We start from the raw sequence: 18,399 nt of genomic DNA, 5'->3' as shown, positions 1-18,399 counted from the left end.
CACACACTGAAGTCATAGTCTTTGAAGGTGACTGCTGACGCTTTCTTTATTTTTGTGGGCCAGTGTCTGTCTCTAAAACATTCAAATCAGACTAGAAATCTAGGGTTAATAATGGATTCAGCGACACCAAATCAATAACATCTACAGCTTTTTACCAAAAATCAAAAGGTATTCTGTCAAAATAAAAGTTGGAGAGACTTATCCATGCATTTGTCTCCAGTAGGTTAGACTAAACGGCCTGCTCACTGGGCTCTCCATACGAGCATTAAACAGCTGCAGTACATCCAGAACACTGCTGCTCAGGTCCTGACTAAAACCAGGAAGTATGAGCACATATGTCCTGTGCTCAGGTCTCTGCACTGGCTTCATGTGGCTCTGAGAATAGACTTTAGATAGATAGGTCTGCTGGGTGTACAAACTTCTTCATGGCCTAGCACCAAAGCACATCTTTGAGATGTTAGTCCCATATGTCACCAATTGCTGGTACCTCGAGTCAGGACCTGAAGATGTGAGACAGACCTCTACTTTGACAATGTTTAAATCCAGGCTCAAAACGGTTCTGTTTAGCTGTGCATGTGACTGAAAGGTTTTTTATTCTAGTCTTCTGTTTTAATTTTATGATGATTATGTTTTGATTTGTTGTAATGTGATTTTAATGTCTTATTCTGCACTTTGAATTGCTTTCTGTACAAATTGTTTAAAGTTTAATGTCAGTCCTGTCAATGGGACATTTTTAGTATCGATACCTGCTCAAATGAGTATCTAGCTTCGATACTAGTTTTAGTATTGATTAGCATCTGATTTTCAACGTTTTTGACAACCCTTCTACATAGTTGTTCATAGAAGTTCTGTTCCCAATGTCAAGCTTACAGCATAAACGGAAATGAATGTTTTAAGAATGTTCAAGAATTTCAGTCCTGATTCCTGCATGTTTGTGAAATCATCTATTGTCCTGCATAAGGTTTATGTGCTCAAAAAAAAAATGTAGTTTTTACATACCCCCTATTTCCTCCCACTGCCCTGTATGTTCAAGACAAGGCACTAAATGTTCTTGTTGTAGCCATTTTCAACACTAAACACTAATGAAAATCTGCTGGTTGTAAAATGCAGCTCTGCAGTTTTGAACAGGGAGTCAACTGTAATTTCTATTTTAGATCAATATTGTGATTTACCATAATTGGATTGTGAAATCATGATCCAGAAGTAAATACCTTGTGTAATGTGTCTTCCAGTACAGACATTTTGCCCTTAAGAGCTGCTTATACAATTTAAGTTCACTGTGTACTGTCTGCGTCTAAATAGAAAGTGTTGTCACGTTAGCATGCTAGTTGTTGTTAGCTTTACAGTGATGACAAAGCTCTGCTCTGGTCTCTGAGAGCTGTGAAAAGTGCTTATAAACTTACAGTGAAAAATAATTAGAATGCTCAGAATGCATAAAGTGAGGAATAACTTTGGACCACTGCAAACCATTTAAAATGAACACATGCAGTGAAAAATCAGGAACAGTACCTTTAAATAAATCATAAAACATCCTCAGATATTTCCACACAAAAGACACTGAGACGTCAAAGTTCATTATTTGGTATTAATGTGGTCAACCAGACACTTTTTATTTTGCAATTTTTTTTAAAGAATGATCACAACCTGATCGCTGCCATTTTGATTCGTTAAGTACAAGAACTCTGCCACTCAGGCAACCACTTCCTGTAAAACCATTCAATTTCCTGCCGTGCACCTTTTCAAAATAAAAGTTTGCAAAAAAAAGAGAAAAAAATTAAAGGTCTGACTGTATACCACTGTTGCCCTGCGCTGAGTTAAGTGCTTGATGGAGAGAAGAGACAAGAGAAGACCAAAAAAACTAGAATAATGTATATATTGTTACATAGATAAGTTTGGTTTGGATTTAAAAAATAAAATTGGGAAATAGCCATAAAAGATACAATCAAGAGGTCTCAGCTCTCACTAGCTCTAGGTCTATACATGCAGTAAATAAAAAGTTGGTATTTAAAAATCAAATTTAAAGATGCATTGTGTAACTTTTTTGGGAGGACCCCACCAGCTTGTCTCTATGCATATTGTTGTGCCTAGAATGGTCCACGGTATGGCATTAACCATATACATTTCTGGCCAAGTTACAAGCCAGATCTGTGGAGAGGAGAGTCCACTCACAGTAAGAATGTTCCATTTAAGGCATTTTTAAAAAAAGAAACAAAACACCTAAAACTGAGTAAAGGCAAGATGGACACATTTAATGTCCTACTCATAGACTTTATAAAGTGGACTAAGTGAGTGACATCACCCATAGTAACGGCTCCAGTATAATGAAGCTCATGCAGGCTAGCAGTTCTAGGGGCAAATTTGGAGCAAAGTTGCATATTTGGAATTCTGACTGCAAGTATCATAGCAACAAAGAGCCCATCTGGAGTGAGGCTGCTGAAGGTAACAGCCCTTTCTGCCCGTTTTGCTGTCAATTAAACCTGTTGCTAAAGCTAGTGGGAGCGATCTGAGAAAGAAGGCACCTGATTTGTCCGTTATTAATGTTCATATCCTGATTTAGGGACAAAATAAAAATGTTAAAACTAAAATGATGAGCTTGGTAGCAGCTGTTTGTCAATAGAAAGGGAAAAAACGTGCCCATCCTCACTTCCCATTTGAAACACGGGAACTACCAGCTTATCTATGTATGTATGTATGTATGTATGTATGTATACAGAATATGGCCATACTGTGGAATATTACAAGCAAAGCAATGTCCATGGAGACAACCCTCTCCCCTTAAATTTACATAGTGCACCTTTAAACAAGTCTTGATTAGTTTGAGAGAAAAACAAAATTTCATTTTTTAAATAAAATGGCTGATCATCATTATTGCACATTGAGCAGTTAATACTAGTCTTGCTTTTTCCTCATGATAAAAATAAAACACCCCATCTTCCTCCCCAGAAAGCACTTGACGGAAATTTTAAAATAAAACAGCATGAATGAATTAATCAGGACTTTTCAAAATAAAACATGAATAATGGTATTAAAACGGTAGACAGCCCAGCAGATATGAATTGTGCTAGAAATTCAAAGAGTGCATACATTGTTTTAACTACAGAGGTTTTTCAAAGCTAACCTGTGCTATTCCATCGATTTGTAAAACTGTTATTACATATTTTTTAAATTTTTTTGGACGATAAAAAAAATAGTAAATGTTACCACCATCTTGGATTCTGTCGCATCGTTTTGCTACATCGAAAAACGCACCAAACGTTTTTAAAATGTGCAACGTCTCAAGAAAAGAAGAAGGCTGTGGAAAAAAACAGGACCTCCATTTTGTCTTGTCGGTTTGAGAAGATGTCCATCATTGTGTGATTTTTTTTTTTTGTGATTTTCAGAATAAAAGTCCCCACGGTCTGTGACACTGGGGACAGAATTCGGCAGTGCCCGGTTTTGTTGATGATGATGAGGAAGAAGTTGAATTTTTTTGTAGAAATTTGAGGTGATTTTCAATATTTATTATTTTTTTGTTTGTCGAGTCGCTCTGTTGGATTTTGGAGGTCGAGGAGCAGCCGTAGTTTTAGTTTTTTTGGACGATTATATTTTGGATCAAACCGGACCGTTAACAGAGACCTCCACTGGGACAGCTGCAGGCTCCTCTCTGAAAGGACAAAAACACAGAAGCAAAATAAGACATGTGCACTTACTTTAAAGAGGGGGTATTTTACTTCTATGTGGTATTAACTGCACACAGTGGTAACACATTAAGATCACCATGTTATCTTTTGTTTTGAAAATGCTATAAACAGCGTATTAACATGTTTTACAAGTTTCACTTTTGTTTTTGAAGCTCCGAGTCTCTCCTCCCTTTGCTCCCCGTCACTCCCCCTCCAGAGCACTATCACAACACAATCAGTGCGCATCTCACTAATGAAACTACTGCACATCCGGTTGGTCAAGTTGCTGTGTATAGTTTTGTATCATGTTTTTGTATATTTACAGAGAAATTGTGTGGGAGCATGGGTAACATAGACTTGTACTGCTAACCGTAAGGAGGGTTTGAATAGGGCCCGGGAGAGATTGCAAGATTACTCAAACATGCGTGGATGAAATCTAAAACCTCTTCAGGCATGTTTTTAAGGAGACAACAACGTTGTAACACAGTAGAAAGCTCCAGAAAGTCAATTTTGAATAACACCCCCTCTAATGCATTATCCAGGCTTTTTGAACTTGCACTTTGCACCTGTAACTGAAAAAACTGTCCAAGAGATTGTCACCAGTCTGAGTTCATCTACATGCTGCCTTGATGTGTTACCCACTAAATTTCTAAAGTCTGTGCTCATCAGGCAGATTTTAGATTGGTTGGTAATTGTGAAAGCAAGGTCCTTGAAAAAGTTGTTTACCAACAGCTTATTAACTTTCTCCATATGAACAACTCCTTTGATGTTTTCCAGTCAGGTTTTAGACCCACCACAGCACTGAGACTGCTCTTATCAAGGTGACAAATGATCCTGTTAGATCTGAGTGCTGCCTTTGACACTGTGGATCATGGGATCCTCTTACAGAGACTAGAGGACTGGGTGGGCATCTCTGGTACGGCACTAAAGTGGTTCAAGTCCTATCTAGAAAACAGGGAGTACTTTGTTGAAATTGGAAATGGGTCTCAGATAAAATGTCCCTGACCTGTGGGGTGCCCCAGGGGTCAATCCTGGGACCTCTGTTGTTCAATCTCTACATGCTGCCGTTAGGCCAGTTAATACGCAGCAATAATGTGTCCTACCACAACTCTGCAGATGACACACTGCAGCAGGTGAATATGGACCAGTGGATTCACTTTGCCACTGCATCCAACAGATCAGTGTGTGGAGGAAAAACAACTTTCTTCTGCTAAACTCAGACAAGACTGAAGTCATCATCTTTGTCCCACAGAAACATAGAGAAAGTGTCAGCAGTCACCTCCAGTCTCTCTCTCTAAAACCTTCAAATCAGGCTAGAAATCTAGTGGTAATAATGGACTCAGACTTGAACTTTAACAGCCACATCAAATCAATAACATCTGCAGCTTTTTACCATCTAAAAAAAAAAAATCAAAAATCAAAGGTAAACTGTCAAAGCCAGACACACTTCTGTTTTAATGTTAATTTTATGATGATTATTTATGTTTTGATTTTTGTGATTTGAATGTCCTTCTTATTCTGTAAAGCACTTTGAATTACTTTGTGTACGAATTGTGCTATACAAATAAACTTGCCTTGCCTTGAATAGATTTAGGAGACCTCAGCTTTGATTTTTCACCGTTTATACATTGGTTTCAGTTTCCTGTTTACAGTTGCCATTTTGAGGACTTTTGTCCATTCAAAAGAGCCTTAAAAAAGTTTCAGAGGTAGTTTATCTGTACAAAGATTTTGAAATGGAGACATTTAGACATGTCATAATGGAAGCAATTTTCAATCTAGAGGAACTGCACAGGCAAGCTAGAATTTATCCAGCCCTGAATTCGATTAGTATAAATTCCTACTTCTCATTCCAGTACGTATAGATTGAAAATGGCTTCCAGATGTTTTGTGAGTAGAAAAAAATTGCCACTAGATTAAGATATACAGTTTGAACATTTGCCACCATCAAGAGATTTGATATTAAAAACGCAAGTACAAGTTACATAATTATCTTGCATATGATGTATTAGAATTTCATACTTTTGACAGCTTTTATTTTTAAAGGTTTGTTACTTACTTCCTGGTCTGTGCATCAGATTTGACCTGCGTCTCCTCAGATAAAGACAGTTTCTCCAGAGACTCAGAGATTTCCTCACTGCAAAGATATTGGAGTTATTAATAGATAAAATACACTTGTTAATGTGTGAGCTGCGAATATATATATACACTTGTAAACTTGAGATTAATTCATATTTATTCAGCAAAACCTTTTTCTGCTGCCATTTACACAGTGATAATGAATGTAATTTAAATGTTGCTGTTGTTGTTGTTGTTAAATGCCATATGTGGAGTGATGACCCTGGCTTATTTGACGATGATAGGGACAGCTGCGTTAAGTGTAGTGTAGTGGCAGTCCTGCAGGCCAGGGTTTCAGAGTTAGAAACGCGGATCCGCTCATTGGAGGCTCTGACCCCGAGTTACAGTCAGGTAGCAGCAGTAGGGACCGTGGACCGCAGTAGCTTTAGCGTAGCTAGCGAGACTAGCCCCCCAGCGCAACCCGTGCAGCCGGGATCAGACCAGGACAGGTTTGTGACAGTTAGAAGAAAGTGTAGGACTAGGACAGGCCAGGGACACAGGGCTGAGAATAGGACTGTAGCAGACCAGGGACATAGGGTTGAGAGTAGAGAGCTCCCTGTCCAGAACAGGTTTGCTCCCCTGAGCTGGACCCGGGACACTTTAGTCATAGGGAGCTCCATAGTCAGGGACGTGGAACTGCCTGCAGCTTCCACGCAGTGTTATCCTGGAGCCAGACTGGGTGACATCGAGGGGAATCTTAGGCTCTTAAAGAAAAGTAAGAATAGGTACTGCCGGATCGTTATACACGATACTCGGCGCGGTCAGTCAGTGGTTAAGTGGCTAACCACTGACAGTGGTGGTGGTTAAGTTACAGATAGCGGCAGTCTGTGAAGTCGATGTCGGAGTCCGTGTACTTCTCTGGCCCCCTCCCAACCTACACTAATTGTGAAATGAACAGCCGCTTTTCAGCAGTCAACCAGTGGTTGACCAATTGGTGCCTGCAGAATGGTGTCGTTTTCATAGATAATTGGAGGGCATTTGAGGGGAAGCCTAGGCTTATACGTAGAGACGGCATCCATCCCACGCAGGCTGGCTCGGCCCTGTTAGCTCAGAATATGATTGCTAGTCTAGATTGACAAGGTAAGACTAGCACGCAGAATAGCTCAGGGAAGCACAGTTATAGTGACGTTAGGGAGCAGTTTAGACCAGTGAGGCATAGCTCAGTCAGCAAGAACAGCTCCAAACAGACAGAGACTGTGTGTGCCCCACGTAGAAAAAGTACAAATAAAACACCCCTAAACTCTGACAAGGGTCAGATCTCATAACTTAAAATAAATAAATAAATGTGCTGCAAATAAACAAAATGATAAGTGTGTAAAATGTGGACTGCTAAACATCAGGTCTCTTTCCTCCAAATCTCTTTTAATAAATGAACTAATTGGCGACCTTAATATTGATCTGCTAGCCCTAACTGAAACATGGCTTCAGGAAAATGATTATCTTAGACTAAACGAATCTACACCATCAAGTCACATGAACTTTCAGAGTGCCTGGAGCACAGGTCGAGGTGGTGGTGTGGCCGTCATCTCTCATTCCAGTCTAATTCTCAGCCCCAAACCCAACTATACATACCTCTCCTTTGAAAGCCTCGCACTCTCCATTACCTGCCCCAATTGGAAAAAACAAAAAGCTGTTATATTTATAATAATTTATCGACCTCCTGGTCCATATGCCGACTTCCTGACAGAGTTTTCTGATTTCATTTCAAGTTTAGTTTTGAATTGGGAAAGGATTGTTATAGTTGGAGATTTCAACATACATGTAGATAACGGCAGTGATTGCCTCAGTAATGTTTTTGGCGCGCTCCTGGATGGGATCGGTTTCACCCAGAGTGTGAATAAGCCGACTCACTGTCACAATCACACTCTAGATCTCGTTCTAACCTATGGTATTGAGATTAATGATCCAATTGTCCTTCCTCAAAACCCTATACTCTCTGACCATTTCTTAATTACCTTTCAATTTATACTAAAAGACTATCCAGCCCCGCAGAAAAAAACTATAATGAAAAGAACATTATCAGATAAATCGGTTACAGAGTTTAAAGAAATTATTGAGCCATTACTAAAAGATATGTCATGTGACAATGAAAATAATTTTAATCCAATTGTCACTGATCAATTGGTTGACAGAACAATGCTCACCTTAAAATCTACTCTCGATGTTGTAGCTCCGCTAAAACAGAAAAGCATTAAACCAAGACCTCCAGCTCCATGGTACACGTTAAAGCTCAGGACACTCAAACAACATGTAAGACGCACAGAGAAGCTTTGGCGCTGCTCGCACTCTGAGCAGTCTCTGAAGGCATGGAAGCTCTGCCTGCTCACTTATAAGGCCACTCTGCGGAAAGCCCGAACCAGATACTATTTCAAATCTAATAGAAGTAAACAAAAATAACCCCAGATTTCTGTTCAGCACTGTAGCCAGGCTGACAAACTCCCACACTGCTAATGAGTCTCTTATCCCCTCGAACATTAGTTGTGATGACTTTCTTCAATTCTTCGATTACAAAATTACAACCATTAGAGACAAAATCAACAAAGCTACTCCAAAAATCAGCTCTGAGCTAATCCAGTCTGTAATACCAATATGCCACATGGATCCTCTAATATTAGATAAATTTACACCTGTTGATGAGGTGGAGATTACCTCAGCCATCATGTCGTCCAAACCATCAACCTGTATGCTCGACCCTATTCCAATCAGACTCCTCAAAAAAGCCCTCCCCCTAATAATAGATTCCATCCATAACATAATAAATATGTCGTTAGAAAATGGCTACGTTCCTCAGTCCTTTAAGTATGCTGCAATTAAACCACTTTTGAAAAAACCTAACCTAAATCCTGATGAACTAGCCAACTATAGACCTATCTCTAATCTTCCCTTCCTCTCAAAAATTCTAGAACAAGTGGTGGTGAAACAGCTCTGCCGCCACCTGCAGGACAATAATATATTTGTGCTGTGGTGAGCTCTAAATCCAGATTGAAGTTTTTCGAGACTGCACTGCTTAAAGTAACAAATGATTTACTACTAGCTGCTGATATCGGGCTGGCTTCAGTCCTGGTCCTACTGGACCTCAGTGCAGCTTTTGACACCATTGATCACAACATTCTACTGCAGAGGTTAGAATGTGACATTGGAATCAGAGGGACCGCCCTCAAATGGTTTAAATCCTATCTATCAGATAGGTACCAGTTTGTTAGTATAAACCAGAGCACCTCTCCCTGTTCTAAAGTAGCCTGTGGTGTTCCACATGGATCTGTGCTTGGTCCAATCCTATTTACTCTGTATATGTTGCCACTGGGTAACATTATCAGAAGACATGGCATTAATTTTCACTGCTATGGTGATGACACTCAGCTGTACTTATCAATGAAACCAAATCAGACTGATCAAATAGATAAACTCAGTGCCTGTGTGAAGGACATCAAAACCTGGATGACCTTGAATTACCTGCTCTTAAATCCTGAAAAAACAGAGGTCATTGTCGTTGGTCGCAAAGGTCAAAGAGATTCTCTGTCGGACCAGATAATCTCACTCGACAATGTAAATATAGCTTCTAGCCCTGCTGTAAAAATGTTGGAGTCCTATTTGATCAAAATCTCTCATTCACAGCCCATATAAACCTAGCTTGTAAAACCGCATACTTTCACCTGCGAAATATAACTAAAATTAGAAATATTTTACCTAAAAACGATGCGGAATAACTCATCCATGCATTTGTTACTTTCAGACTTGATTACTGTAATTCCCTGCTCGCCGCCTGCTCCAAAAGTACTATAAGGAGCCTCCAGTTGGTCCAAAATGCAGCGGCCAGAGTCCTAACAGGAACTAAAAGAAGAGACCACATCAGTCCTGTACTAAAATATCTGCACTGTAACTCTTTCAGATGCCCCGATGACAGCTGGACCCTCTCCTCCTCCCCGCCTGGCCCTCCTCCATCCGCCTCCCTCTCCTCCTCGACTGGCTCTCATCCTCCTCGCCCGGCTCTCCTCCTCCTCGCCCGGCTCTCCTCCTCCTCGCCCGGCTCTCCTCCTCCTCGCCCGGCTCTCCTCCTCCTCGCCCGGCTCTCCTCCTCCTCGCCCGGCTCTCCTCCTCCTCGCCCGGCTCTCCTCCTCCTCGCCCGGCTCTCCTCCTCCTCCTCCTCCTCCTCCTCGCCTGGCCCTCTTCCGCCCCCCTCCCTCCTCCTCGCCTGGACGATTTTTCTTGTTTTGTCTGATTTTCCTGTTTGTTTTTGTGTGTAGGCAGCACGGTGGCTGAGTGGCAACACTCATGCTTCACAGCAAGAAGGTTTGGTTCGATCCCCGGGTCGCCCAGGCCTTTCTGTGTAGAGTTTCCCCCATCAACCAAAACATGAACGCCCTTCGAGACAACTGTTGTTGTGATTTTGGGCGTTACAAAAATAAAATGAATTGAATCGAAATGTTGCACATTACCTGTGTGTTATGCCAAATGTACTGACAATGGTAAAAATCTAAAAAGCTACTTACATGTATGCAAATTAGCAGCTAGTTCAGTGTGACCTAATCATAGTTTATATAAATAGAAGAACTAAGTCCGTGTGCCATCACCCACTGTGTTCAGCTCCAGTCAAATGCAGCTCATCAAGGCTATAGTAATAATACTGTTCTTTTAAATATAGAGCCAAGTTTCATATTTGTAATTCCGACCGCAAGTATCATAGCAACCAAAAAAACAATCCGGAGTGAGGCTTTTGAAGGCAACACTCCTTCCCACCCGCACCGCTGATTTAGGAGAAAGCTAGCACTTAGCAATGCTGTCAATAAAACTTGTTGCTAACGTTAGCAGGAACAACCTGAGGGAGAGAAGGCGCCTGATTTGTCTGCTATTAATGTTGATATCTTGATTTACGGACACAATAGTGAAATAAAAACACCAGGATCATATAGAGCAGACCAAAATGATGAGCCTATGGAGTCTATGGTCCTAATATGTATTTGTTCCCTCACCTGTTGTGTTGTGTGCCATCTTGTGGTGGGATCTGGGCGTTACTTTGGACAGGGGGGTTCTCCTCTGACTGTGACCCACCCAAGGACCCCTGTTCTAGGGCAGAGCCGGGTGCTGGGGTCTGCTGTTCCTCCAGAGCTACAGAGGAAGTCTGCTCCGGTTTGGCTTCAGTCTGAGCGTCGACTGGAGAGCTGCACCGCGGCTCCCCATCGGCACTGGAGGAGACAAACAGAATTATGATTATTAAGTTTATTTACTCACTGCGCACTGATGACAATGGTGTCAAATTTTGACTTTTGGATGATCATTTACACCACATAGTCCTCACTGTTTATTTAGCCACATGTAAAAGAAAAGACCACCACGTATAGCACCTGGAAAGTGAAACATATTCACAGGGCTCTGTCCACTTGAAGCGTGTTGTCATAGGAATATGTTCGGCAATCAGCCAATGGCCTCTCACGTGGCTTATGATGCGTGTTTGGGGTGAATAATGTGCAGTGTATGTGAACAAGGCCGACCCAAAAGTAAAGGAAACAGAACTAAATCTAGTGCACAGTGGGGTCAGTCCAAAGTGGAGCAGCATGTGTGAAAATGACCTAAGTTACCCAATAGTTAATATATGACAAATGCAAATAAATCTTGTCCCTTGTTTACTTTATGGTTGCTAGGTAACATACCTCTACACATGTCATATCTGCTGTCCGTGTCCAACCGGGAAGTAAAATGATAACCTTTACCAAAATTAAAAAAAAACTAGAAAAGACGAGGCAAGAATTTAGGTCAAATTTAAAATATAATGTTAACTATATTTTTTTGGTAAATTTCCACTCAAAGTGTATGTGACAGGTTAAAGTTTGGATTCTTATTGCGGCTACATCAAATCTACGTTGCATGCACCAATCCGAATGCCTGTATAAACCACCGCTCTATGGTTCAAAATATGGAATGTGTTTCAACAAGTGGCCCTCGGGGAAAAAAGGTTGGGCACCCCAATTTTAAAGGCTTAACGTCTGTCATGTCTATGTTTATGAAATTAAGGTTGAAGGCCATATGTATTTATTCAGGAAAAAAAATCAAATACTTTGAATTAAGTGCAAGTTTATTAAGTGATCAATACCCAGAAAAAGGCTGGAACTCTGTGAAGTTGGCCCAGCTCGAGTCCTGGCTCTTGTCCCCAGTAGAGTCCCACTCTACTGGGCTCTGCACCATTGAGGGACCTCCAGAATCTCCAAACGTGGCCGTCCAACCGGGACCTGGACCATAGACCATAAACAGTCAGAAACTGTGGCAGAGTGGTCATCCTGTCTGTTCCTCTCAGTGAGGAGGCTGTGAGTTAGACTCCTGATCTCTGAGTGGGGTGTGCATATCCTCTAATGTTGACACGATACTAAAATTTTGAACTCAATTACAATACTAAAGAAAAGGCTCCCGACTCCCATACCAAAAAGATGATAAAAAAAACACTTTATTCTGTATTTAGACAATAGAATGTACTTTGTGTTGAAAATCCCAAAGTACACAAAGTATTTTATATTACCAGCTTGCCTTATATCTGTGTAATCCCTCAGTTGTCCAGTTAGGTTCCATAGTGGTCCATACTCATCTATGTGGCCTTATACTTGATCTGATACAGCTCAAGATAATTCTAAAGCTATTCTGGAAAGGTTCCCAAATGCACCCCATGTTATTCTGGTACAGTGGTTACCCTGGCTTCTCCTCACAGGAAAAGGTGAATGAATAAAAGGTAATGCATCCACTATAATCATATTGTTTGTTTTGTTACTATGGAAGGCTTCTATAGTAATGCCACATGAGGTCAGCAGAAGTCTGAGTTGGGACATGTTTTCAGAGCAGAATAATCCGTACACAGACCAGACAAAAGAAACCAGAGGCAGTTGGAGCGCGCCCTTTTTGTTCAAAGCATTCAATCATTTGAATCCATTGCCAAGGGAAAGATGGATCTAGACAAGTTGCTGATAACATTTAGTTGTAAAATTCTGGTTAATGAGATTTCCAAAATTTGTTGGAAATAAACCTCAAGTTTATACTTTTAAAGCTCCACCGTGTAACTTTTTAACCATTTTCAATGTTTTTATTGCCCTGAGAAAATGTAGAAAAACATCCATCCTTACTGTGGGTGAGCTTGCACCTCCACAAACCTGACTCTTATTTGACCTGGAGGAAGGTCTCCTACTGTTCCATTGGAAATTTTCCTTTGGCCATCATATTCCACAGTATGACATAAAACATATCCATTTCCATGGAAAAATGTTCCAAAGTATGGTTTTAACTAAGATGATGTGCCGCCAGAAGAAATAACGCCTTGTGTATATGTGAGTATCATGCTTTTCAGTCGTGTTTCAGACCTGTCTCTGTAGATTCGTTCTCCTCGTCCGACTCTGATTCTTCAGCGTTTCGTCCATTTTCCAAGCTGCTCCTGGAGCCACCCTCAGATGACTGTGACACTCCGAACCTGAACCAGGGACACAAACATGGAAGAAAAAAAGTGAAATAACAGACTTCAACCCACATACAGAGAAAATACAGCCCCAAAATCCGAACAATATTCCATATTTGTCTTGCCATTGTTATCAATAAGCAATATATACCAATATCAAAAAATCTAAACCAAGGGCTTCAAACTGAAGAAAAATTAAACTCTTACACAGGGTTAGGAAAATGTTGCTGTTTAAATCAATTTTGTATTTTTTCTACTGTTTTCAGACCATCTTAAAACTTTTTTGGCCAGTGTTGTTGCTAGTGTATTTTGTCACCATGTTAACTGCCTGAACATTCCCGCCATAGACGTATATGCAGTACCCCCCAGTGTTATTTCACTGTATCGGGCTTCTTTCTCTATGCGACACTGTACCTTGTCCTGGATTTTGCTTGTGATGCATAGTTGATCTCTTTCTCCTCCCAGATGTCTCGTCTTCATCTGCATCGTCAAACTGCCTGATACGCTCTTTACAGGCAGCTTCAAAGGCAGCTGCGTTGGCCTACAGGGAACAGGGGTCCAAGGGTAGTCCACAATACTCATGAATTATTCACAAAACCACAACACCACACAACTCTGTCCTCTCTCACTCACACTGTTGTCGTCTGCATCGAGGTTAAAGTTGATTTCAGCAATTCGGTCAAAGTGGCACTGGGAAAAAAAAAAAAAAAAAGGGAAGCCTTCAGTCATTTTGGAGAGATCAGGGCTGTGGTCCTTTAAACCGTTTTCATACATGTTGCTGCTCTGTTTCTCAGAGCTGCCGTTTACTGCGGTCCAAAATGTGACTGTTCAGTTCACACCATAGACTGTACATATAAATGGGACATAGCCAGCCTTTTAGTCACCATGTTGCTAGGAGCATTCACTTTCTAAAAACTAAAAACACTTGAAAAATAAGAAAGTGAAATAACTGCCAGACAGCAGTAGTTGCCCCTCTCTGCAACTACTGCTGTCTGGCAGTTATTTCAACAGCCTTCAACAGCCTCGCTCCGGATTGGCGCTTTGGTTGGTATACTTGTGGCTGGAATTCCAAATATGGAACTACACTCAGCTCTGAATTCTTCCCTGGAACTACTAACCTTGATGAGCTTCATTTGGCTGGAACCGAACGCTATGGGTGACATCACCCTCCCTTAGTCCACTTCTGTATACAGCCTGTGGTCCAATCACAGCTTTTTTTTATGTCGAGTGTATTTGACAGACTAATATATTTTTCTAATTGTGACTTGGGTAGGTGGGACAGTATCGGTGCAAAATATTTACATAGTTTTACATCAGTTAAGTGGCAGTTTGTGAAAAAAGTAGAAAACAAAATTTAATTACAATTAATACAGGAAGTAGCAGTGAGTTGTCTACTTATGTCATCAACTGTTATCAACCCCATCCAAAATTTAGGATGATGATTTAACAAAATAAAAGGTATTTGTCAAATCATAACTATTTTGTAATTTAGACACGTTTTCGCCCGGGTTTAACATTATCTATGCTAATGCTGAATGTGTCGAAGTAGGAAGTAAAATAAACCTTCACCAAAATTACAAAACTAGAAAAGACTTTCTAATAAAATCTTAAATATAATGATGTTAACTGAGTTTTAGAGAAATGAGTAGTCTAACCTGTCATATGCCTTTAACCAAATGTATTATACATAAACTATTATAAAGGTTTACATGTACAACAGATGACAAAGCTGGAGTTTTAGAAGGGGGCTGGATAGTTTAATCTGCCTCTTGATTGAAGCTGTTGGGACTTTTCTGTTTACAGAGTTGTTTAGTCTTTAGCTCTAGTCGTCTATAGCCCTATGACAGATATACGGAATAGTACAAAAGCAGTAGTTGGATAACTCATTGTGTAACATTTCAGCCAATATATAAGACTACAATAAAAGTATGGAAACAAGCTGGTGGCGTGTCCTCTAAGAAATGTTCCACAGTAGCGCTTTAATGTAATCAAAATGTCATTACTTGATGTTTTCGTCGTGCTCGCTGAACTCCTCATCGTTGAACCCAAACTGATCCACAAAGTTGGCTGTCATCTGTTGGATCTGATAATCTGAAAAGGCCTAAACAAAAAACAAAACACATTCACATCTCTGAGGGATTGTTTGATTAGGAGAGGGGTGAGCACAATCTATGTCCATTTTGTATTTTACCATTCCCTCAAAACGGTAACTAAAGTCATAAGAGTCTTCTTGGGTGAGTTTGATTTGTCTTTTTTTCCCTACCCAAATTCAATTTTCCCTTAAATTCTTGATATTTTTCCCCCATCTCCACTAAAACTATTCTGCAAACTAAAGGAATTTTTCAAAACAGTAGTAAATTTAAGCTCCTTTGGGTTAAAAAGTTGACTTTTTAGTGGGCTGTAAATAGAAAAGGTTAAAGCACAAAAGCTAAAAGCACCCAAAACATCTTATGTTACTTAGTTTTATTCATTTAATACAAGGACATAGCAGAGAATAAATTAATGCTCTGCACCAAATTTATCTCCAAGCTCCTTTCCATATGCAGACCTTGGGCAAGTCCAGAGGATATTAAACAGCCTGTTTACATAGAATCACCTCTGATAACTTTCCATCATTAACAATGTCTCCTTTAAATAAACACTGTTCAGTTCATCATTTAACTTCTGTATTACACTGAGAAGTGACCATATTTAACCCATGGGCCATTGAGAGAACGCTTTCATCATTTAATCACAATTACAGTTAAAGAAATGGTTAATTGAAAATCAGTCTTGTCACCACTAACATCCACCTCTCGATGCTCCTGTCTCCATCCTGCCTCTGTTTGAGTTTTGTTGTATGTCCGTTTGTGTCTGTGTGTGTATGTAGACAACGGTATGTTGTGTTTGTGGGTGAAAATGAATGTATGTGGCTGAACGTGGTTTTATGACTATAAGAATGGAGTTGTATGCGACTGTATGCAAGAATGATTTTAGAGTGTAAATAACCTTGTTTTTATTCTATTGTATTTTATTTCCTACAGGTTGACATTTTACACCTGTCCCGGGACTACGGATGAAAAATAGCCCTCGGGCTAATTCTGGCATATTTACATGCAAATGTTTATTAATGTGCATTGTCCCTGAAATAAATAAATAAATAAATCAAATAAAACTCAGTAATCCTAACAGTGTTCTGTCTGCATTAAACATGAGGCTGATGTTATGAAAGAGCAAATCAAGTCTTTTGCCTCACATTTAATTTGATTTCAGAGTAGCTCTGCCCTATGCTGGACCCTGTACTTTTCTCCATGCATAAGCACAGGAAGGCACACACGCATGTACGCACATGTACACACACATGCACAGGAAGAACTTATCACTTCTAAAACTGCAGTGAGAGGCCTTCCTTGCATTTCCAGAGCAATCACAATGCAAAAACGTGGAGGAAATAAGACCAATTTTCTTCAAAATAGATTTCAAAAAATAGAAATAGATTTCAACGCAATACATTTTGCCCACCCCTAGATTTGTCTGAAAGTTCATACTTCACTGTGATTGGTTAACCCCCTTGTCACAGGGTTATGGCAAAAACAGCAGATTATTATTCAATTTTTATTCACTTTATCTATCACCCATTCATTTGACCCAAAAATCTGACTACTGATGCACAGCTGATCTAAATTCTGAGTCTAAGGGACAGAGCTTTATCAGGCTCAAAAACATTTCCAATGTATGTGTTTATGTTTAAGTATTTAAACTGTGAACTCAAGCTGTGTTTGTACCTGCTGCAGTGAAAGGTCATTGGGGAAGGGGCTCTCGATATCGTCATCTTCACTGGATGAGTGCATGTTGTGTGTGCTCACCTGGAACACAAACGGTTTACTCCATTATTTCACACATTTAAATCTGCGTTCTTGTTTTATACCAACAGCTTCATGACGTTAAAGGGCCCATATGAGGCTATTCTCTGATCTCAGTTATAATGTTTTCTCATCACAAACATAAATGGAGTTGTATTTTGTTTCATTCACACATCTTTAACACAAAAACCCTGTATATTTAGACTGAGTTCTTCTCTCAAATTGAAAACACTGTGTTCCACCTTGTGACATCATAAGGTGATACAGGAAGTGCTCCACTGTGTTTCTAAACCCGATACAACTTGACTAGAATAATTTGGAGCCAAGACCCAACAAATAGCAGTAATAGAATTGCACTGACCCCACAGATATGAGGAGTTCAGTACTAGTACAGTAGCTAGCAATCTCACCTCACAGCAAGAAGGTTTCAGGTCAACTCCCCCAAGTGTGTTTGCCCCATCAACTCAAAACATACACGATAAATCAAATCCTCCAGTTGAGCTAGTCTTGGTCAGGACTACCTTAAGATCTGGAGAAGGGCACTGCAGCGCCCACTGATACTGACTGGTTTAACCCAGAGACACTGAATGATAGGTCAAATGCAGAGGACAGACAAGTGTAACCTTAACTTAAAGGCGCTGTACCTGATTTTTACCGTCTTAAAAACATGAAAAGCAGAACTAGTTGATTTTAAGTGGTTTGCTGTGGTCCAATTCCTCACTTACCTTATGCATTCTGAGCATCTAATTCACTGCGATGAGTTTATATTGCTTTCCACAACTCTCAGAGACCGGACAAGTTTTTGCCGTGACAGTAAAGTAAACTAGCATGCCAAGATGCACTTCCTTATTATCAGAAAATACTTTATTTGACCTCAAAAGCTGCTTCAAACAATATAGCTGTAGTGGGGTGAGACAAGTTTGTTCAATACATGGACAAAATTGGGTACAGGACCTTTAATATTATTTTAAGTAATAATACTCTTATTGTTGGCTACACTACCCACCTGCTCCACGGGCCTGTCCTCCACCACATTCCTTACTCTTAACCTGGCTTTGTCTGAGTAATGGACGCAAGGAGGAGTTTTGATGCAGTTTTTATTAAGGAATATAGAACTAGTTAATGGAGAGGAGCATCAGGGTTCTCCTATGCTGACCCTGCAGAGGTCTGTCTGAGAGGAGCACAAACACAAAGCTAGACTTAAAGACTAAACTTAAACAGACTTAAAATCTGAGCCGGACTCAATCTCACCCAGCTCCACTGTGTTTCTTCTGTTTGTCTCTCTGAGGGTCTCGTCCACAAAACTCTCCCAACGCCCCCTGCAGTCTTCAGGCAGCTCTGCAACACAAGTATG

General features: G+C 40.2%; 1 protein-coding gene across 1 annotated transcript in view; it reads right to left on the bottom strand.

Annotated features, from left to right (window-relative positions):
- Positions 1-1,571: 1,571 nt before the first annotated feature.
- Positions 1,572-18,399, bottom strand: part of LOC117379357 (serine/threonine-protein phosphatase 6 regulatory subunit 2-like) — a 35,373-nt gene continuing 18,545 nt past the window's right edge. Inside the window, 12 exon segments of the mRNA XM_055225754.1 lie at positions 1,572-3,643; positions 5,716-5,793; positions 10,745-10,957; positions 11,863-11,998; positions 13,112-13,218; positions 13,618-13,675; positions 13,678-13,744; positions 13,837-13,893; position 14,353; positions 15,207-15,304; positions 16,968-17,049; positions 18,299-18,383. Coding sequence (XP_055081729.1) covers positions 3,592-3,643; positions 5,716-5,793; positions 10,745-10,957; positions 11,863-11,998; positions 13,112-13,218; positions 13,618-13,675; positions 13,678-13,744; positions 13,837-13,893; position 14,353; positions 15,207-15,304; positions 16,968-17,049; positions 18,299-18,383 — 1,034 coding nt within the window. The 3' untranslated portion in view covers positions 1,572-3,591.

Source organism: Periophthalmus magnuspinnatus, chromosome 12 (genome assembly GCF_009829125.3).
Source record: "Periophthalmus magnuspinnatus isolate fPerMag1 chromosome 12, fPerMag1.2.pri, whole genome shotgun sequence".
Classification (NCBI taxonomy): Eukaryota; Metazoa; Chordata; class Actinopteri; order Gobiiformes; family Gobiidae; genus Periophthalmus; species Periophthalmus magnuspinnatus.
The sequence above is the reverse complement of the archived record's forward strand: the minus strand, read 5'-3'. Positions and strand labels throughout refer to the sequence as shown.